The sequence below is a fragment of the Phalangium opilio genome, unplaced genomic scaffold (genome assembly GCF_054372755.1).
Source record: "Phalangium opilio isolate 3A_F unplaced genomic scaffold, DU_Popi_V2 ptg000104l_1, whole genome shotgun sequence".
NCBI classification, from domain to species: domain Eukaryota; kingdom Metazoa; phylum Arthropoda; class Arachnida; order Opiliones; family Phalangiidae; genus Phalangium; species Phalangium opilio.
Window position 1 is genome coordinate 1,521,451 of NW_028324206.1, and position 23,929 is coordinate 1,545,379.

Genomic DNA, 23,929 nt, shown 5'->3' on the forward strand with positions numbered 1-23,929 from the left:
GCGGCCATGTTTGGTATCGCTTTCATTCCCGGTGACGTCACACTATGGCTTCTGACATAGTTCTAACGTAGAATCTGGCCTTTTCAATAGAGATCTACGTATACAAACGTCACACCCTTCTGTCTCTTAGCTAAGTGCCATCCCCCGTTCCAGGCGCGTACAGTATCCCCTCTTACAAAAGCGCGCCTAGACGAGGGATACACCGTCTACTCCCCTCTCTACCGACACTACTCTATTCTTTAATTTTAAATTCTTTAGTTTAGTTACCCGTAAATTAAATGAAACATTGTACTTTTTCATATCTTTATTGTAAATATATATTCACAGCAAAAAATATAGGCTTCGAAGAAAGAAATTTAACATTATGTCTTTAGAGTATTACAAACTGTCAATAAAAATAAACTCCAAAACAGACTAGAAACTTGCTGGCTTTTCAATTATACCAAGAGTTACAAGTAGTGCTTAAAATTATGAACTGTTTCTTCTTTTATGACATCTGATTGCGATATCTTTCCCGCAAAATCGTCAACAGTTCAATGAACGTCGTATTTACTTCTAGATATTAAATCTGATCAGATAAGGTGATAATTTTCATCCGACCTAGCGCTATCTGAACGATTTCTAATCTTATATCTGCTCAGATGTCTTTATAATAATTTTACAGATATCCATGTTACAGAGATTCATGTAATTTTAGAAGCAGGAATAGAGAACAGGGTACTTTTTGCGCGCGTCAAAGTCCACGATACCCTTCCTCGAGACGGGGGGTGGGTATGAAAGAAGAGGCGGGTCATAGCGACAGAGGTAAAAAGCAACGATGTATTTTTGGCCGTCTCCGTCAGCACCGTCATCAAAACGTAGTTTAAGTGAGTCAATTAGATAAGTTAAAATTTTCGTTACGAGTTGAAGGGATTGTATCTATACTGGGCAATGAGTCGGACTGAAGTTTAGACTAACCGTTCTCCATTCCTGTTAATAAAATTACATGGATCCCTGGTCAAGACTAGTCACTGTGTTTTGATAAATCATAGACACCCTCTCGCACGATAAGTTCTTTCTATCTTTATTAAATAGGTGGAACAAATTACAATCACAACCAGTGTTGTTATTTTGAATAAATTCGTGGCACAAAAATGATTGCTTCTTCTAGGAACAACTTTTACCTCGTACCTAGTGATGTGAAATTAATGTATATTTTAGAAACGGTAATATACCTGGTAAATTACTGATTCAAATTTTGGGAAAACCAAAGTTATAGTTCAGTCACTAAATTTGGTAGCCCAAAGTCGAGATGTTACTTAATACTTTGGGCAACTTTAAGCAACTAGTTATGCAGGCAACGAGGCTAACTCTAACCTCATCCACATTGATTGATCACATATACACGAAATACCCGCATCACATCCTTGAAACCAAAGTTGTACAATGCGGTGTATCAGATCACGACATAACCTGGGTCGTTTGGAAACAGACCTGTCCAAAACTCCCTAAAGTTCTAAAAGATGTACGAAACTTGAAAGCAATGGATACTGACAAGTTCACGGCTGAATTACTATCTCTCCTTAATTTGTCAACGGGGACATATTGCTCCCCTGAAGATGGTGTCCATTATCTGCAGACTACAATAGTGACCACACTTAATATGCTCCGCTAAGGACTAAATTTGTCCCAGTAAAGAAAGCTCCTTGGATGACTCCCCAAATCAAATCTGAAATGCACCTCCGCGATACTTCTAAGACGAAAAGTCGCAACCCCAACTGTCACGATAGCTACACTGCCCTATATCGGGGGCAGCGGAACGTTGTAAACCGAATGATCAGAGATCGTAAAACTAATTACCTTAAGACCAGTTTCAAAGAACCTGATAGTGCCTCCACCATGTGGAAAACCCTAAAACCATACTTAACACTAAAAGCAAGAAAGACAATCTCACGCCTAGGCTGTCAACACTGCTCCCTCGTGGATCCAGATGAAATTGTCAACGCACTGAACGATTATTACATAAATATAATTGACAGTCCTCAAGATGGCTCAACAAGTAGTTTGCATACCTATCACCGAGTGTCAGAGGCTAAGGTATTTACAGCCCTTAAACGTATCAAGCCTAATAAAACCACAGGAATAGATGACTTAGCCCCTGTCCTATTAAAGGCTCTGGCAGCGATATTAGCAGAACGACTCACAAGAATAATTAACCTGTCTTTTGAGCTAGGATCGTTCCCTACAAAATGGAAAACGGCAGAAATAAACCCAGTTTATAAATCTGGAAGCCCTACCGAGCCAAAAACTATCGTCCAATATCCACCCTACATACGTTCTCTATAATCACAGAGAAAATGGCTCATTAAGATATCTACACCTATCTTAAAAACCAAAACATACTCTACAAGCTCCAATTTGGCTTTAGGACATTTAATGTGCTAGAAACGATACTATTTTTTTCTGCGCTTTCCTCGATTTTTCAAAGACGTTCGACACCGTTCAACATAATCTCTTACTGGCTGACTTACAGCGAGCTGGACTAGGTGGAATGTCTTAGCGTGGTTCCACTCATATTTGCAACGGAGGAAAGAAAACGTCTTCCACAACGGTCACACATCAAGAGAACTAAGAGTTAAGAACGGAGTCCCACAAGGAAACCTGTTGGGGCTTGTGCTCTTCAACGTATACACGTCGCAACTCCACGAATCTATACACCATACAACTGCAGTCGAGAATGCAGTTGACACTGTAATCGAAAGGAAAAGGAGCAAACTTGCATCAACTCATTGAGACTGCCGAAGGGGATATCCTTCGCCCAAACACTACATTAAAAACAAGGGGCCTTGTTATCAACTTTGATAAAACTAAGTTTATGATTTTAGCTCCAATTAAGGCCATGAGAGCTGTTGCTGAGCACATTAATGTCATGTACGATGGAAAAATAATGAGAGTGCGCCGCTTTCAATATTAAGGGCTCTGGTTCGATGAACTATTAAAATGGGATGGGCATATAACTTATACATCGAAGAATATACATACAAGGCTCTGATTACTAAGACCTCTTCAACCTTACCTAGTCTAGACCAAGTCGCCTTGAGAACACTACTTAAGTGACTAAAATATGAGGATGTGTGAACCATTATTTTAAGCTAGAACAGCAGTATGAACGAATGCGAAAAAGAGGAAAACGGGACTCCGAAGTAGGAAAGGACATTGTTTTAGTTTCCGAAAGGCTACACTTGGTTTTACTCCCAGAGGTTTGTAAACTCTGATCATAAAAATTTAAAAAATGTTTGATAACTCTTACCATTATACAATTACGGAAATTTGGTAAATTACCGAAAATTTACGGACGGTAAATTACCTACTCACATCTCTACTAATACCAAATAAATTGTTTGGGAAAATAAACAGAACTGTTTCCCGCAATACACAATTTGTCTGAATGTTTTTTAAGTATATGCGTTATGAATACATTTCAAGTGTTTAAATTCTTAATAGGTATTAATCCGAAACTACGTCCAATGCCACAGATATCTGTTTCAAATGTCTACAATCTCGTTTTTATCTCAGATATGATGTGATCCGAATTTGTATCAGAAAAAGCCATCTGATCTGAAGTGAAAATGGCTCTAAACTGTTTAACTGATAGCTGAATTCAACCAAAGATATTTGATCTGTTCGGATCACAAAGCAAGATAACTGTTTTCGGTTTAAAGCACTAGTTTTGTGGGCTTAGTGTTTGGTTAAAACCTGTTCGTGTTGTAATATCTATGAAGACTTTTCGATTTCATTATTCAATTCTATCTCACTTTTAATTTTCTTGGGTCTTCCCCGGTTTTTTTTCAGTTTCAAGCCCTATGTCTTATGTATGTTCCATTTTTAAACAATGTTCTTTCAAAAATTACAATCCGAGTCCATTCCAACTTGGCAGACGAAGGGGCAGACGACCTTTATTTGACCCGGATATAAATACAACGCCGTAGGTCTCTTTAGGACTAAATTATCTTTCGGATCACAAAAGCTTACCATGCACTAGTCCCTTTTGCCAGCGTGCGTCCTATGATATTTTGCGCGCCTAAAATCCACCACCAGTCTTCTTGGGAAGCTGTTCTGAAGCGTCATGCTAAAGTTAACTTCCCAAAAAGGGCATATTCTCTTTACCCGCGGAACCAGGAGGTTCTATGAAAAAATGTTTCTCGCATTATAAACTTCATGATTTAGATAAAGTTATACTTTTTCTAATGTTAACTTAAGTTGAAGTTATTTTGTGCGCGACCGGCTTTAACCGTCCCCAAACTCCAAAGCTTCAAATTCCGCGCTACACAGTAGTAAAAAAATTATTTTAGAACAGTTAAAGATAGAGGGGCTATTCACTCTAATTTTCTGTAAGCCTTTTTAGTACGGTACGATGTGGCTACTATTACTAGCCCATTCCATGGGTCGTCTTGATCTTCTTCTACACACCAGGTTAAACAATGTGGCAAAATATATTTGAAAATGCACGTTGACTGCAGTCGACAATAAAAGCACATGGTCAGTTCTCACTGCGAAAAAAAATTAGGGTCCAACTGAAATTTACTAGAAATAATAGCAGCGAAAGTCAATACGTGAATAATTATCTTACCCAATTACATCTCCGAGAAAAATACACCGATATCAATAGAATCGATGAAATTGAACATATTTTCGCATTTAGTTTGTACTGTTGAGAGCTTCGAGGAATTTGGGACCCAGTATTAAGATAAGTAATCAAGGCTGGAGCGCGTCCTCTATCATAAAATCGAAATTAAGTCAAAGGCAAAATAAAATTTAAATAATAATACAGTACATACATGTAATCATTTCCTCTAACCATAAGTTCAAAAGATGTGTTCCGTAAGTTTGCCACTGGTTACTGAGAGCTTGTTACGAACTGAAGTAGATGAAACGTCATGGATTCTCTTAAAGCGACGCCTGATGAGGCGCAGTGAAAGGTTTAGTACAGAGTAAATAGGAAGATGAACTGCAAAACCGAGTGTAGTCAATTCTCGCTTGTCGTTCCCGAACTAGCTCGAGCTGTAAGTCTCTAGCATTACGAAGCATAGGCAGTGTCATACTTCTGGAAAATATCTTATAAACTTACGCTCTAACCAAAAGCAACGCTTTGGTCATTTCTAAATAAACAGCGACCCTGTTTGAAATTATCCACGGAATGATAGGGAGGATATTGAGGAGAGTAAAAAGCTCTACGCAGAAAATGGGTAAAGATTTTTGGGTGTGGCGCACTCTTGTAAGCCAAGCTTCTGGGCTTCCTCATTCTGGCGTTGGAGAAATTTTCGCCATGTTGGAAAATGGGGCCAAAAATAAAGAAAAATTTCAATAACTGTGCTTCTACTTGCCCGATCCACAAGTCTCGCAACCTCTTGTCCAATGTGCACCGCCGCCAAGAGAAAGGACGCGACTTTAAATATATTTCTCGTGGATTGAAATTAATTAAAAACCAAGAGATTTTGCAAGCTTGCTTACGGTTTATTTTTAATTACAGTTTGACATATTTAGAAACAACTTATTCTACGTGTAGTCTTATAACTATTCCTAGCAACAAATATCCCAGATAATGTCCGCGCACAAAAAAAAATTAAAATGGATACTGGTCACAATATCACATTTATCAATTCGCGATATAAACTATTAATTAATATTAATAAGAGAGTCATAAGTTGAACCCAAACCAAAATAGACAAGGCCTTAGAACTAAACTGAACGTTTAAAATTAATGAGCAAAAACCTACGAATACCGACTTTATTTACAATTCAGAAGAGTCGGTAAACCGCAATTATACCCAATCAATATTTATAGATGGAATTCATATATTCTTTTTGCCGAAGAACGACCGCGAGTTAGGGGCTCAAATCTGGACCAGGACATGACCAATTACCAGAAGGAACACTTAGACAGTCACTTGAATGTCCCGTTGAACAGAAAACCGTCCATGGAATCGAATCTATTAGAAAACATGGACAAACAAGTAGAGGAATCCAGAGTGGATGGAGGTGGTGGTAATTGGAATCCTAATTAGTAATTACCCAATGAGAGACGTAATTAGAGAGAAGGCGATGGCGAAAGCAGATTCGATCCAGCCCAAAATGCCAGAACTTTTAATTGCAAACACAGTAGTTTCGTCGAGGCCAACGCCGGTTCGTACCGACAACCTCAACGACAAGCACCAATATCGAACCATTCCTCTAGTTACTCGAACCCCCAATGGAGTAGCTACAACGATAACTTAGAAGCCGGATCGAGAGTTTCGTCTTTGGATACGCCAAATCAGAGAAAGAACACCGGTCTATCGGAGTAGTATAGATCCACACTTCGTACCTCCGTAGGAGTAGAATGAAGGTGTAGAATGTCAAGGTCACTGTCAATGACCTACACTGTTAAAAAAAATGGAACTGTTTGACACCTTTAGAGGTGTTTCCTAATGCATCCCCAGCAGCACCTCTATTGGTGTTTAAAAGCACCATTCGAGAGGATGTCAATACGCACCTTTCAAAACGGTGCGAAATAATACCTTATTTGAAGGTGCTTTTTATATCCTGTGAGGTGTTTTAATCACTTTGAATAGAGGTGTATATTAATACCAGAAAAAGTGTTAATAAACCCTTTAAAAAAAGGTCTTTTTGAGACTAATTTGGTGTTTTTAAATTCCATTGACGTTGGTGCTTTTTAATTCTTGTTAGGTTTAAACCATCATTCTTAATAGAGGATTATAATTATACCAGAAAGGTGTCTATAGACTCGGTAAAAGGTGTTTTTTGAAATTATTGTTTTCAAAACACATGAGTTACCATAGATTAGTCTATCAAAATAGCTGCTCAAAATCTGCTGCTCAAATCTAGTAGATTAAGGGTAGACGTTTTTCTGCTGTAAGCCTTATTCAACCGTGTAAGAATTGATATGCGTGTGAAATGGTTACTTTAACCTTTACTGTATATCCTCAATAGTTCTATTTAAGGACCTGATTTACATCATTGAAATGTGTATTTAATTTTCGGCTCACTGTGAACCGTCAAGACCTCCTCAAAGACACACGAATTCAAGGAACCAATCCGAACAACGCTTACCAAAACATTTCGAAGTAACATTTAGTGAATCTAGGAAAGTTAAATTTCAAGTTTACACTGTATATAAATGTAGTAAAGCTGAATTAAAAAGTAAACAAAAAATTTGATATATTAATATAAAAGATCTTCTTGGAATATTGAAATGAAACAGAACTTTATAGCTACAAAACTACTTAAAGAATCGTAATGCCGAAACATACTTAACATATTTTCATTTAATATTCTACAATAAGAAAATGTTATGGTTTTGTAAGAGATAATATTATCCTACTCGCTTTATATTAACTTTGATATGCGTGTAGTGTTTCGATTCAGATGCAATCTTCATTACTCGTTCTATATCAACTTTCACTTGTGTCGTTCCGAAGAAAGAAAATTATCTTAAATATTTAAATAAATATAAATGATATTAATGTTTTTAATCGTCAGTATTTTACCTTAATTCTAGTTAAGTTGTTTTAAAGAACGTTATTCTTAAAATGATTTTAAACATAGCTATTGTTGAAGTTTGACTTCTAGCGTAAACCGTTTACACAATTTTTGGAAATTTAGGGTATATAAGGCGATTGATTCACAAATGGTAGGAATAAGCGCTATTGCGTCAACCTTTGGTCGAAGCCCTGCCATTGGGAGGCTGGTCGTTTCTCTTAACTTAAGCCGATCGCGCGTACATCTTAATCCCAACGATGATAATGGAGTAGAAGCCAATGTTTCAGTTTGGCGTGTATGTGGTATACACAGAAGACTATATGATGGTGTTGTCAGAAGACAATAAGTACAGATTAGCGTGTATGTGGTATATACCATTAGAAAAACAAGTGTGGCGATAGAGTTATGAAGTTGAATTTTTACCTCTCTCCGAGTGACTGGACGTGTCTGTGGGTCTGTCTGTCACCGCGTTCGCAGTTGGCAAATCGAAGCAAACGTGTTCGTAATTTCCGGAGCGCGTTCGTAGTATACAGAAATTCGGAAAATGTTACTTCGTTGCTTTATCCATCTTATTTAACGTCAATCATTAACTATTCGTTACACCTTCATCTGCTGTCTAACAACCAATTGTTTCACCCAATGCTAACCGATATTTAATGGTTTCTAACAACAACACCATGCACTAGTCTTTCGTGTACACCACATACGCCACGAGAAACGTCTAGCCTCCTAATGGCATAACTTCCACCAAAGGTTCACGCAATTGCGCATTTCTTATCTCTTAGTGTGAATCAATCACCTTTTATACCCAAAATTTACAAAAGTTCTGATACAGGTGTTTCCTAGAAGTATAACTTTATAGATAGCTATGTTTAAAATTAATTTAGGAATTAAATTTCTTAAACCTACCTAATTATAATTAACGAAAAATACTGACAATTAAAATAATTCATAGCACTTATATTTATTTAATTATTTAAGATAAACTTCTTTCTTTGGAATGACAAAAAAAGAGAGTTTATATAGAACGAGTAATGAAGATTGCATCTGAATCGAGACACAACACGCATATCAAAGTTAATATAAAGCGAGTAGGATGATAAGATCTCTCACAAACCGATAACATTTTCTTTTTGCAGAATATTAAATGGAAATATTTTAAATATTTTTTGGCATTACGATTCTTTTAGTAGTTGTGTAGCTATAAAGCTTTGTTTCATCTTAGACACACAGATACGTCCAATGTAATACCTCTCCGTGACGTCATCGTCACTCGGAGAGATAAAAACCTGTGTCAAGAGGAAATTCAAGTGATAATTTTATGAATTACTCTAATTCCAAAACATTCCAGCATAGAACTCTTCGAGAATTATTTTCCAATGATTGAAAAATCAAAATAAGTATAAATTCCTTCAAATATTAGAATAAGCTAGTCCTAAGAAATGTTAAATAATTTAGATTTTTAAAATCTTTTGGTTATTTTTAGGATGCTTCACTGTGCAGGTAGAATTAGTAGATTATTTCCCTCTAAGCTCATATCAATAACCATTCACTTAAAAAGGCACCATATCAGCTTAAAATGTGTAAAGTAAAGCCCAAAGGTGTTTATTCGCACCATTCGAACAGATTTATATTAAAAACACTATTTCCGTTTAAAAAACAATTTAAATAAGGGTCAATTAACACCTAAAGGTGTGTCTACGTACCAGTGAATCACAATTTCCTTAAAAAATACCTTAAAAGAGTCAACTAGCACCTTTTTACGAAGAAAACACCATTTCATTTAAAAAAAACTCCAAAAAGAGTGTATAAACACCTCAAGGTATTTCCGAACACCCATGAAACACCTTTTTTTCTAACAGTGTATGACGATATTATGCCACGCCCCCTCCCGCGCGCCCCCTGGCGGGAAAACTCGCGCACGCCCCCTGGCGGCAGCGTCCCCTCGCGGGAAACCCGCGCGCCCCCTGGCGGCTGCGCCCCCTCGCGGGAAAACACTGCGCGGGAATCTGGCAGTCCTGTCTCTTCTACAACTGTATCTGTGACGTCATTGGCGGGAAAACACCTGTCAGTCTCTTCTACAACTGTATCTGTGACGTCATTGTTAAGAGACGAGAATGGATAGCTTTAAACGTACATTGCCAAGGGTTAATGATAGGTCTCTGCTGGAAGTTGCGCAATCCATTGTAATTTTTAGTTTGACTCAGAATTTCAACCTTTTTTCAAGGAGTTTATTTTGATTATGGTATTGTTTTAATGGTAATTAAAAGGTACACGTAAACGCGTAATTAATATATAAGAAATTCATCTTAGACGTAATAGTAGAAAGCATAATTAGCCTCTGAAAATCAAAGTGTTACTGGTGTGTTAACGTCTTTTTGTAAACCTTGGTTAAATTCTGCCTATAAAAAAGAGTTATAAAAGATAGTCAACAATCATCAAGATCAAGATGCCATATTATATGCAAGACTTGCACCCGGACTGTTCAGCGGCCATAGAACTAATTCAACACTTGACGGAGGATGAGTTGAAAGACTTGCTTAACAATGATGAAAGATTGGACGGAATGGTCAAAGACTTGAGACAAGTGAATAATGCGCTCTTTGCTAGTAACAAGAGCTTGGCGGAAATCAATTTATCCCATCAACTCAGAATTGTCGACTCACGTCAGCAACTATTAAACCTTTATGAACAAGCTGTTGAATTAAAAAAAAAGTATAAGAAAAGAAATCCAAGATTGATGAACTAATGAGACAAGTTTCTCTGGATACTACCTTGGTTTTATTTCAAACTGCCGCTGCCCAAGTTGAAGGAGAGACTGAAAGCATTGCCCAAAATTTTTTGGAGACCCAACTTTGTGTGGAGCTTTTTCTGGAGATGTTTTTGTTGCACTTGAGAAAACTGAGAAAATGTCTGATATTTATATCAAAGTTCGAGACAAAACTCCGCAAGCTCTTCTTATTTTGGAAATTCAGCTAGGGCTAGCCCATGGCCTGCAAGACCCGCTACTTCACCATCATTACCAAATGAGGGTTTCCCCTTACAATACTCCACTCCCACAACCTCCTCTTGGTTATAGAGTACCCAATTATTATCCTAATCGATAAATTTTAATTGTATAATTCTTTTTCACTTTTAAAAAAAGACGTTAGTTTGTTAAATTGTAAATAGTGCTCTTTTGTAGATGTTTGATTAAACCATCAAAATTTTAATTGTATAAATGTTTTTCACTTTTAAAATAAGACATTAGTTTGTTAAATTGTGAATAGTGCTCTTTTGTAGATGTTTGATTAAACCATCAAAATGTCAAAAATATTTGTAGAAAAAATGCTTGTCAATTAATTGTAAAGAAAAACAGAAAATATTGTGTTTTGGTGTGTTTTATTACAGTTTAAGTGAATTTTAGAGTGATTTATTGCAGTTTTAGTGTGTTTTATTGTGTTTTACTGTGTTTTATTGTAGTTTTATTCTACCTTAGTGTGTTTTATTATGGTATAGTGTAGATTTAGAGTGTTTTGTTGTACCTTTAGTGTATTTTACTGTGGTATGGTGTGGTTTCATTGTACTTTTAGTGTATTTTATTGTGTTTTACTGTGTTTTGGTGCGTTTTTATTGTAGTTTTAGTGTATTTCAGTGTATTTTGTAGTAATTTAAGTTATTCGTCATAATTAAAGTGTGTTTTATTGTACTTACATTTTTATTATTATTTTTTATTTTTTACACAAAGATGATTTTCTCTCATCAGGTAAAGTTTGTCGCATTTGAAGCAACAGTTTTTCGTGTCGCATTTGGTGGTTTTTAAATGCCAAAAAAAAACAAATTTTACAGTGTACGGTCGTGGTGCCTCTCGCTTTTATAACGGATTTAGCCGTAAACCGACAAGTTGTACCTTCTTCGGAACATTCGGCGTTACGAGCGTCCTTCGCTGACGAATACGTACCGCATACTAAACACACTCTATCCGGACTCAAAGGTTGAAATTTTTCTTCTATCGGGTGTATGTGATTATTTTTTGTTACAAAAACAGTGTGAAGTCTTAAAGGACAATTGAGATCTCCATCGCAATAAAACGTTTGTCCGGCGTGATCTGGAAACTCAATAAGGCTTCCGCCGCATTGATAACATCCAGTCGGATAAGGTTTCATTTATCGGTAGATATATTATCAAGAACTAGAAATAAACGATTTTTTCGACAAATGCGTTGGCAAAAACTTGAAACTGTCAATTAAAAATTAAAAGCAAAAACAAAATCTATCAACGTCGACGTACTAAGCATTCAAAATCAAGAATAACTGAATCAGAACTCTGGTTATCCAGCAGATATACTTTTCGTAACGGGGGGAAAGAATCATATTATATTAATAAATCCACGGTACTATAGTCATCAACCGAATACACCCTCAAGTAACATTGGCTCGCTTGTTAACGTACCTGCCTTTAAACTCGTTGTTCTATGTATCGCGAGTTCGAATCCCTTATAGAGAGTCCTTAACAAGCGAACCAAGGTTACTTTTGTAAAGGATATATTTTTATCTCTTATAATAAACAGTTGCTTTTATAAAGCGAAAACAAGGTTGGTTGACGTCAAAGATAATTCGAAATATATTTTTCTCTCTTATAACAGTTGCTTTTATAAAGCAAAGACAAGGTTGGTTACCGTCAAATATAATTTGAAATATATTTTTCTCTCTTATAACAGTTGCTTTTATAAAGCAAAGACAAGGTTGGTTGATGTCAAATATAATTCGACGTATGACGTCAAGGTTAGCCATGATAAAAATTTATTTTGCTCCTTTATAACTTACAGTTGTTGGTTATAGACTTCGTTCCATAAAATACTATCAAACTAGCTAGGACCCGAGGATTCGTTGTAACTGAAGGTGAATAATATAGCGCCTATACCGTGATAAAAATATATTTTGCTTCGTTATAATTAACAGGTGTTTTTATAAAGCAAAAACAAGGTTGGTTGGCGTCAAAGATAATTCGAAATATACGTATGACGTCAAGGTTATAATATATTTTTCTCCGTTATAACTAACAGCTGTTTTTGTGAAACGGAAACAAGATTTTTTATATCTATGATAGTTCAAAATGTACTTATTTTAACGTGATACGTCTACCGTTCTAGATATAGTATATAACGCAGCAATTCGTAGCGTACAATTACTTGAGCCAATATCTCTCGACCATAAACTATCTAAATTCTCACAATGCCTTTGAACATGGTAAGATTTTTTTAATTTTCCACGTTGTTAAAACTGCATGTCCAATTGTATCATTATTGTCTTTAGACGGCAAATCAAACGTTGGAAACTATCGAAATTAAATTTAATCAGAGTGAAAATATCGGTGTAAAATTAGTTAAATTAAACAATAAATTATATATAGATATCAGAAGATACGCTTTTAAAAAACCCCTTATATATGGAATATGTATTTCGGTAGATTTGATAGAAGAAGTTAAAAAAGTTTAAGCAAACCATGTGGTACCCTAAAGCAGACCCTATGTTTCCCGGGAATGCTGGAACTGGAAAATTTTAAAGATACGGGTTATTTACTAACAAAATATAGGGGGGAAATGCGCGAAAAACAATTAAATTTAAAGTTTGATGAAGTACCAGAAGTTGTCAGTCTTATAGATAATGTTGTAAAGAAAATACCTGTAACTGAGTAAGAAATTTGAAAATGTACGCAATAAAGAATTTTTAAAACGTATTTTTAGAAAATTAATACTTTTTATTTTAGAACTTTATAGTGTATATTATTTTAGATATTTTAGTTTGTTTCCTAGGTACACGTCAAGAGTTTTATTTCTAGTCGCGCCTAAGATTAAATAGAAACCATGTCATCAGACGAAGAAGAGCCTTTGGATCTTTCCAATTTTAATCCTAAAAGGTTTTACGAATTATCAAAGGTTAACCAAACTGTCTCTCGAAAGTTCAACTGTTTAGCCTCTGAATATAAAATTATTTTTAAAGACCTTCATATGATCAAATTGACAGAAGTATATGAACAATTGATAAAAATCTTTCAATCCATTATAGATACAATTTGAGAATCTTCTCAAGGTTACAATAGCGTTAGATTTTGTGTTAGGTCTGACTTACTGGAAAATGCTATAAATTCAAATTTTATGGCCCTAAATGAGTTAACGGCTGAAAGATTAATGACTGCCATTAGTCAAGTAAGTCAAAGCTGGCGAAATGTTTTTCTCGAGGGTGATGTCAGACTCGACGCTATATTTTTAAACGTTAATGTACCAATATCAGGTCGTCGATCTGTTAAAAATAGATCGATGATAGGTCTCGACAAATATATTCAGAAAGGAAGGACATTTTTACCCATAATAAACGATGATGAACTATGCGTATCAAGACCAATCGTTTGCGGGATGATGGTTGCTGATTTAACATATTTAAAGAAACAAAAGCTTAGTACTTTGACTTTTGATTTTAATCGTTATAGACGTATACAACTAGGTCATAGACCTTTGCAAAAAGAAGAAGCGTTAAAGCTTCATGCCAAGGCCAATGTGCCTATTGGTCCCGTTAGATTTGACAAAATTTCAATGTTTCAAAAAGTATTGCAACCCGAGTACCAAATAGTTATTTTCAGTGCTAATGGTAATTTCAAAAAGGTTTATCAAGGTGAAATGTTTTCGGAGAAAAATTTTTTTTTATTACAAATAGATCAACATATGCACGTCATTAAAAGTTTAGCCAGTATGTTTGGGGCCACGTCGTATTGCAATACGTGTTTAACAACGTTTACTAAATCAAAGAATGCAAAAAAACACAAATGTTTTAATCAAATAACCAAATGTTGGCGTTGTTACTCTGAAACCTTTCACGAAGACAATCAGATTGAAATATCTCGCTGTCAAAACTGTAATAGATACTTTAAAGGGCCTGAATGTTTCCAATTGCACATAGAAAATGGCACTTGTTTAAAAATTAAACGGTGCTTAAAATGTTGCAAAGAAATTCACGATGACAAACATAAATGTCTTACAACTTGTTCCAGATGTAAAATTGAGCACCCTCCTAAAATGATACTTTTAAAGAAACTAGATTTTGTTATTTTGACTGTGAAACTATTGATATGAACTCTAAACGTACCCCAGTTCTATTAGTTTCGGCCATGCAAATTAATGATACCGAATACGATTATCAAATTTTTAGAGGTTTTGATTGTGTTGATAAGTTTATGAAATATCTGACCCAAACAGAAGATGAGACATCTTATACAAGGAACAATAAACGAATAAAAATAAGTAAACCTAAATTTGAAAATTTGACTATAGTGGCCCACAATTTTAAAGTTTTTGATTCGTATTTTATATTAAATTGGTTAATTAATAACCATGTAAAACCAGACGTCATATTCGACGGTTCTAAAATTCTAGCTCTCTTTATTAAAAGTCAAAATTTTAGGTTTATTTGTAGTTATTCCTTCGTGGCGCTTCCTCTGAGAGCCTCTACAGAAACTTTTCAATTGGGTAGTTACAAAAAACAGTTTTTTCCTTATATTTTCTTAAAAGAGGACACTTTAAACTATGAAGGTCCGTTACCCGAAAAGACCGTATTTCAACCTGAATTTATGAATGAAAAGGACCGACAAGCCTTTGATTTATGGTACAGTGAAAAAGGTAAAAAATCCACGTACAAAATAATGACCGAATTAGATGAATACGCTGTACAAGATGTGGTAGTTTTACAAAAAGGAATTACAAAATTTAGAGAACTTTACAAAAAAGCATCGGGTCTAGATCCTCTTAATTGCGGAGCTATTACTATATCGGGTGCCTGTACTAACGTGTTTTTACACAAATATTTAGAAAAAAATACATTGGGTGTAGTACCTAGCCCAGGTTATCGTGGATCATACAACCAAAGTAGTAAAGCTATCAAGTGGTTGGCCTGGGTTAGTAAAGAAATGAAGGTAGAAATACAGACAGCCCTATCTCCTGAAGGAGAAAAAAGAATTGGACCTTATTTAGTTGATGGTTACTCAAAGGATCCTGAAATTATCCTAGAGTTCAATGGTTGCGTGTATCACGGTTGTCCGCAATGTTTAAAAGGCAGTGAATGGAACAGTTTAGTAAATGATACAAATAAAAACTGTTACGAAAAGGGTCTGGATAGAATAGAATTTATATAAAAGTTACACCCCAATGCAAAGTATATAACGATGTGGGAATGCGAGTTTGAAAATTTGTTAAAGACAAATATCGCTTGTAGTACCTTTTGCAAAACTGTAGAGGTACCTCCACCAATATTAGCCAGGTCGGCTTTGTACGGTGGAAGGACAGAAGTCTTCAAATTATATCATAAACCGGACGAAGCAAAAAACGAAAAAATTTATTATTACGACCTCATGTCACTCTATCCCGCTGTCAATAAATACGGAATCTACCCTAAAGGGCATCCCAAAATTTTAAATAGTAACTTTAACTATGAAAAAAATGCCTATTTTGGTATAATATCGTGTGAACTCTTGCCCCCGACTGATCTATACATCCCAGTTTTACCAAACAGGTTTAATGGAAAATTGTTTTTCCCCCTGTGTAAGTCATGTGCCCTTGAATCAAATAATGAAGAGTGTCAACATTCTGACAAGGAGCGAATTATTTCGGGTATTTGGCCCTCGCCTGAAATTTACAAAGCCGTAGAAATGGGTTATAAAATTATAAAAATATACGAAGTACATCATTTCGACGAGACATTTCAGTATGAAAAACATGTTAACGATGGACTATTTGGCGGTTATGTTAACAATTTTTTGAAGATAAAACAAGCTAATTCCGGCTATCCGTCTTCCGTTAAAACTGCCGAGCAAAAACAAAAATATATTGAATCGATTTATGAATCTGAAGGTATTAGCAGGAAGATGGATGAAGTAGCCCATAACCCCGCGCTGAGAGCTATTTCAAAGATTTGTCTCAACAGTCTTTGGGGTCGTTTTGGTATGAATACAAACAAAACCAAAACACTAATTGTTAACGAGCGCACAGAACTTGTACGTATCTTATCTGATGACACAAAGGAATTGGTAGATTTAAGACCAATTAATGAAGAAATGTGCTTATTATCGTACAAAACCAAAGATGAATTTGCACCAACATATTTCAAAGGAAATCCGTATGTGGCTTGTTTCGTTTCGTGTTACGGAAGATTAACCTTATTCGAGACCTTGCATAAATTGGGTAAAAGAGCTTTATACACGGATACAGATAGCGTTTTATTTGTGGCGGGGGAAAACGATTTTAAACCCCCACGGGTAACAATTTAGGATGTTGGGTTAACGAACTAGGGGACGCTACAATTACAGAGTTTGTTTCAAATGGGCCCAAGAGTTACGGTTACAGAACTACGGACGGTCCATCTGTCGTTAAGGTTAAAGGAATTTGCCTTAATCGTGTTAACGAGAAAATTATAAACTTTGAAGCTATAGTGGACTCCATAAAAAATAAATCCAAACGTCTAAAAGTGGACGTTCCTTTCAACGTAATTCGAAATAAAACGTCGGCCACTCTTTTAAGTCGAAAACTAGAAAAAAGCTTTGGATTTACGTTTAACAAACGTGTAATTAAAGGTTGGGACACTTTGCCTTTTGGTTTTAAAGCGGACCCATGAAAAGTATTTTAGAACTTAGTGTATATAAAAAACTTGAATATTTTAGAACTTTATAGTGTATATTATTTTAGATATTTTAGTTTGTTTCTTAGGTAGACCGTCAATAGTTTTATTTCGAGTAGTTTCGTAAAAGGGTATACTATAAACTTGACTTCTAGCCATCAAGTTTGTCTTACCAAAACAAACCACTAAAGTGACCAGTAAGAAAAACGCAATGGTAAACACGACACGAAAAACCTTTGTTTCAAATGCGACAAACTTGTTACGAATGTCGCGCCAGAAATTTTAGGAATTTAAACTGATTTTAGTGATTTTATCTTGTGTAAATTAAAAATCAAATAATCATAAAAATTAATAATGTATAGTCTAAAATTAACAAAATAGATCAATGTAAAAAAATAATATATATAAAAACCTCTACTGTTCTAAGATAAAAAACGGACACGTGACCTATGGGTCTCGCGTCTCTTGCTACTGGACTTTTTTAGAATCACTCTCGAAATTACCTCCAACGCGAGAAGTTCATTTAATTTTAACCTTGCTAAAATAAACTATTTCCTGCAAATAAAGTCTCAAAGTTTATTCATTTACAAAATTACTAACAAACGTATATTAAGACTAGTTAATTTTTCAGTCGGTTAATTAGTTCTTCTAGATAATATTAGTTTTCCCAATAACCTAAACACCAACAAAGAGCTATTCGCAACAACTTTACCTGATGAGAGAAAATCATCTTTGTGTAAAAAACAAAAAAAAAAAATAATAAAACAAAAATGTTGGTTAGTTTTTCACATATAATAACTGTACATATAATACCGTTGGAAGATCGATATAACAGCGAACTATATAATAACATGAGGTTTAAACAGCGTATTAAAGAAACTGAAAAACTTTTAAAACCAATTTTCGATAGTTTCCTAAAGTGCACGAAATAAAGAAATTTTGATTTAATTGTGTCTTAGAATTTAATAATTAAATATTACTTTAGGAAATTTTAAAAAAATTATATAATATGAAAATGAAAGAGGAAGATGATGAATTGTACGAAAAACACCCGTCATGGAGAAATTTACAGATAGCGCGGGTCAGGCCGAGAATTCGTGAAGGAGCACCTGACCCGATTGAGGAAATACCCTTCGTATTGGAAGAGCAACATATTGAATGGTTAATACAACAGCATCAAAGTCAGGGGTTGCCCTTACCACCTGAAGCAGCCGGACACGACTCCTGTAGTCGAACCTCAAACCCCTAACCCTAACTCTTAGTCTTTTTTTTATTTTAAATTCAAACATCAGAACAAAACATATTATCCTTCTTTATCACCATAGGAAAAAATTATAAAAAGATTTGATCGGTTAAAAAAAATTAAGATTCATAATACCACATTTCACCACAATGTTTAATGGTAACATTTATTTTCTGTTTTGACAAGATTTTATCATTAAGAGTTTTGTTTTTTTTCACAGTCTTGTATTATTTTTTTCCTTTAATGTTTTGCGTCAAAAATGTCAATTTTGTGCTAAACGTTTTAAATTATTAAGTATAGTTTTAATTAATTAGAAAATATATTACCTTTATCTTCTATTAGGTTATTTGATAGGTCCAAAGTATGAAAATATACATTTGGATTACTTTTCAAAACCAATGCATGTTTATGAGCAAAATCCCTATTTTAAAATACAAATCTTTACATTAAATCACGTCATTATAAGAATAACTTGCACGAATATACACCATTTAACTCCTATATTATCTAAATAGAGTTCCTCATTGGAGACAGTTTTTTCATAACAGCCAAAATCTGTTCCATAGCTTCTTGGGCTAATTTCATATTAGAAGCTCAGAATTTTGTAAACCAGGCATTGTGAGATAATGACGAAATTATTGGAATCAAAATCCTATTTAAAATTAAACAAGGTGGTTTTTTTCTCAATGAGTAAGGAAAAATGATTCAAGTTATTCTAACCTAACCTCTTAGTGATCAAAATCTAACAGTGACAGTTCTTGGCTATCATGTGACAAGTAGATGGTGTCAACATCCCACGCAACTTCTTCACGATCATCGCACATACAATCGTATGGCGTTGAAAAACCTCCACAAACCAGGTCTTTTGATTCTAAACTTTGATTGTATTGCAACATGGTTTGAAGTCGGCTGGGAGGTTCCAATTCAAATTTTCTTATTATATGACTGTTTAACGTAAAACTAACTATTTTAACATAGACTGCTAAAATAACCAGTCGTAATTTACTCTAAAGGGGGAAAAACAAAATAGGTTCTAGTACCTTGGTTGGAACTTTGGTAGTAAATATAAACATATGACAGGAGGAAAATGCCTGAAAAAACTAGTTATTGCAAAAGGTATGACAAACTAACAGGTGTTGGTAAAAAAAAATTAAAGTCGAGTCCTTTCAGATTTCGATGCCAATTTAGCTGAAAATAAAAACAAATCCCTTAAACATTTATACCTTGGAAGAGATTTTGCGACTATTAAACCATTGTAAGTGCGACATCATTACCAAAATAGTCCAGTTTAGTATAGGTAATTGCTTTCAAACCATTACTAGCCTATCGGTGATTGATTTTGAATCAGTGATAACTTTGTTATAACTTGGAGGTAGGTTAGGTTTAGATACGTTAGGACGGGTACTTTGGTTTGGTGTTGACCTTATACGGGGTAACCTCTGCCTTGAATCAGTGATAACATTGTTATAACTTGGAGTTAGGTTAGGTTTAGACACGTTAGGACGAGTCCTTGCGTTTGGTGTTGACCCGTAAACGGGGTAGCCTCTGCCGCTACCGTTGGCTTTAGTACGATACTAATAGAAAAATTAGACGTGAATTGGTTTGAATACGACAGATTTGAAAGGAGAGTATTTACACACGCTTACTTTTCTGTGATTGTATTTTGAAACTTAGTACTGGTATTTGATTCCGTTTGGGCTGTCAAATCTTTGTTCCTTTTGCAAGCATAACTCTACACACATATCAGTCCTTTTCCAGTAAGGTATTACCGACCCAAACCTCTACTTTGCGACATCATTACCAACATAGGCCAGTTTAGTATAGGTAATTGCTTTCAAACCATTACTAACCTATCGGTGTGGCTTAACTTATTTTCCATAATTACACTTTCTCAATGAGAGATTTTCTATTTAACCCTTGTCAATGTACGTTTAAAGCTATCCAACCATCCTCGTCTCTTATCAATGACGTCACAGATACAGTTGTCATTAACCCTTGACAATGTACGTTTAAAGCTATCCATTCTCGTCTCTTATCAATGACGTCACAGATACAGTTGTAGAAGAGACTGACAGGTGTTTTCCCGGAAATGACGTCACAGATACAGTTGTAGAAGAGACAGGACTGCCAGATTCCCGCGCAGTGCTTTCCCGCGAGGGGGCGCGCGAGTTTTGCCACGAGGGGGCGCGCGGGGTTTCCCAAGTGGGCGTGGCATAATGACGTCATAGGTCGTTCACACAGTGACCTTGACATTCTACACCTACATTCTACACCTACGGAGGTACGAAGTGTGGGTAAGCAACTGTTATAAGAGAGAAAAATATATTTCGAATTATCTTTGACGTCAACCAACCTTGTCTTTGCTTTATAAAAGCAACTGTTATAAGAGAGAAAAATATATTTCGAATTATCTTTGACGTCAACCAACCTTGTCTTTGCTTTATAAAAGCAACTGTTATAGGAGAGAAAAATATATTTCGAATTATCTTTGACGTCAACCAACCTTGTTTTCGCTTTATAAAAGCAACTGTTTATTATAAGAGATAAAAATATATATCCTTTACAAAACTAACCTTGGTTCGCTTGTTAAGGACTCTCTATAAGGGATTCGAACTCGTGATACATAGAACAACGAGTTTAAAGGCAGATACGTTAACGAGCGAGCCAATGTTACTTGAGGGTGTATTCGGTTGATGACTATAGTACCGTGGATTTATTAATATAATATGATTCTTTCCCCCCGTTACGAAAAGTATATCTGCTGGATAACCAGAGTTCTGATTCAGTTATTCTTGATTTTGAATGCTTAGTACGTCGACGTTGATAGATTTTGTTTTTGCTTTTAATTTTTAATTGACAGTTTCTAGTTTTTGCTAACGCAATAGTCGAAAAAATCGTTTAGTTCTAGTTCTTGATAATATATCTACCGATAAACTGAAACCTTATCCGACTGGATGTTATCAATGCGGCGGAAGCCTTATTGAGTTTACAGATCACGCCGGACAAACGTTTTATTGCGATGGAGATCTCAATTGTCCTTTAAGACATCACACTGTTTTTGTAACAAAAAATAATCACATACACCCGATAGAAGAAAAATTTCAACCTTTGAGTCCGGATAGAGTGTGTTTAGTATGCGGTACGTATTCGTCAGCGAAGGACGCTCGTAACGCCGAATGTTCCGAAGAAGGTACAACTTGTCGGTTTACGGCTAAATCCGTTATAAAAGCGAGAGGCACCACGACCGTACACTGTAAAATTTGTTTTTTTTTGGCATTTAAAAACCACCAAATGCGACACGAAAAACCGTTGCTTCAAATGCGACAAACTTTACCTGATGAGAGAAAATCATCTTTGTGTAAAAAATAAAAAATAATAATAAAAATGTAAGTACAATAAAACACACTTTAATTATGACGAATAACTTAAATTACAACAAAATACACTGAAATACACTAAAACTACAATAAAAACGCACCAAAACACAGTAAAACACAATAAAATACACTAAAAGTACAATAAAACCACACCAAAACACAGTAAAATACACTAAAAGTACAATAAAACACTCTAAAACTACACTATACCATAATAAAACACACTAAGGTACAATAAAACTATAATAAAACACAGTAAAATAAACACAATAAAACACACTAAAACTGCAATAAATCTCTCTAAAATTCACTTAAACTGTAATAAAACACACCAAAACACAATATTTTCTGTTTTTCTTTACAATTAATTGACAAGCATTTTTTCTACAAATATTTTTAACATTTTGATGGTTTAATCAAACATCTACAAAAGAGCACTATTCACAATTTAACAAACTAATGTCTTATTTTAAAAGTGAAAAGCATTTATACAATTAAAATTTTGATGGTTTAATCAAACATCTACAAAAGAGCACTATTTACAATTTAACAAACTAACGTCTTTTTTTAAAAGTGAAAAACAATTATACAATTAAAATTTATCGATTAGGATAATAATTGGGTACTCTATAACCAAGAGGAGGTTGTGGGAGTGGAGTATTGTAAGGGGAAACCCTCATTTGGTAATGATGGTGAAGTAGCGGGTCTTGCAGGCCATGGGCTAGCCCTAGCTGAATTTCCAAAATAAGAAGAGCTTGCGGAGTTTTGTCTCGAACTTTGATCTAAAATATCAGACATTTTCTCAGTTTTGACTCTCCTCAAATGCAACAAAAACATCTCCAGAAAAAGCTCCACACAAAGTTGGGTCTCCATAAAATCTTGCGCAATGCTTTCAGACTCTCCTTCAACTTGGGCAGCGGCAGTTTGAAATAAAACCAAGGTAGTATCCAGAGAAACTTGTCTCATTAGTTCATCAATCTTGGATTTCTTTTCTTATACTTTTTTTTCAATTCAACAGCTTGTTCATAAAGGTTTAATAGTTGCTGACGTGACTCGACAATTCTGAGTTGATGGGATAAATTGATTTCCGCCAAACTCTTGTTACTAGCAAAGAGCGCATTATTCACTTGTCTCAAGTCTTTGACCATTCCGTCCAATCTTTCATCATTGTTAAGAAAGTCTTTCAACTCATCCTCCGTCAAGTGTTGAATTAGTTCTATGGCCGCTGAACAGTCCGGGTGCAAGTCTTGCATATAATATGGCATTTTGATCTTGATGATTGTTGACTATCTTTTACAACTCTTTTTTATAGGCAGAATTTAGGTTTACAAATAGACGCTAACACACCAGTAACACTTTGATTTTCAGAGGCTAATTATGCTTTCTACTATTTCGTTTAAGATGAATTTCTTATATATTAATTACGCTTTTACGTGTACCTTTTAATTACCATTAAAACAATACCATAATCATGAACTTGACACATCTTCATTTAACAATGATATGATAAACCTTTGCCGCCACCCCTTAATATACGTTACGCAATACAACAATTCTTCGAATGACGTCACAATTGTAGAAGATTTAACCCTTGTCAATGTACGTTTAAAGCTATCCATTCTCGTCTCTTATCAATGACGTCACAGATACAGTTGTAGAAGAGAGGAGTTTCACAATAGACGGCGCGCGGTGTTTTCCCGCCAATGACGTCACAGATACAGTTGTAGAAGAGACAGGACTGCCAGATTCCCGCGCAGTGTTTTCCCGCGAGGGGGCGCGCGGGTTTCCCGCGAGGGAGCGCGCGGGTTTCCTGCGAGGGGGCGCGCAAGTTTTCCCGCGAGGGGGCGCGCTGCCGCCAGGTGGCGCGCGGGGTTTCCCAAGTGGGCGTGGCATAATGACGTCATAGGTCAATACACAGTGACCTTGACACTCTACACCTACATTCTACACCTATGGAGGTACGAAGTGTGGGTCTATACTACAAAATTGCAAAGATTTGTTTAGTTTTTTTATTTTTTTAAAAATTAAAATTAAATATTGAGCCCCCCTTCCGTTTTTTGGGACGCGCCGCCTCGCATTTGAAGCAGTTTTTCAGCTTTGCCGATGGGGTGGTGGGTCGATTTTCCTGCGGTCCGGGTTGTGCGGCTGGC

The 23,929-nt window shown here is 35.4% G+C and overlaps 1 protein-coding gene across 1 annotated transcript; it reads right to left on the reverse strand.

Annotated features, from left to right (window-relative positions):
- Positions 1-22,406: 22,406 nt before the first annotated feature.
- Positions 22,407-23,044, reverse strand: LOC149630048 (vacuolar protein sorting-associated protein 37B-like). The gene is made up of 2 exons (XM_089851352.1): positions 22,828-23,044; positions 22,407-22,771 (listed from the first exon to the last, which is right to left on the reverse strand). Exons 1-2 carry the CDS (start codon positions 23,042-23,044, stop codon positions 22,407-22,409), a joined length of 582 nt encoding a protein of 193 aa, XP_089707478.1.
- Between the last annotated feature and the right edge of the window lie 885 nt (positions 23,045-23,929).

Bases quoted from the DNA above. Each gene is read 5' to 3' on its own strand.
- LOC149630048 (XM_089851352.1), bottom strand. From the start codon at position 23,044: ATGCCATATTATATGCAAGACTTGCACCCGGACTGTTCAGCGGCCATA. The intron at 22,772-22,827 runs GTCAGCAACTAT...AAAAAGTATAAG, and splicing joins ACTCAGAATTGTCGAGTCAC to AAAAGAAATCCAAGATTGAT.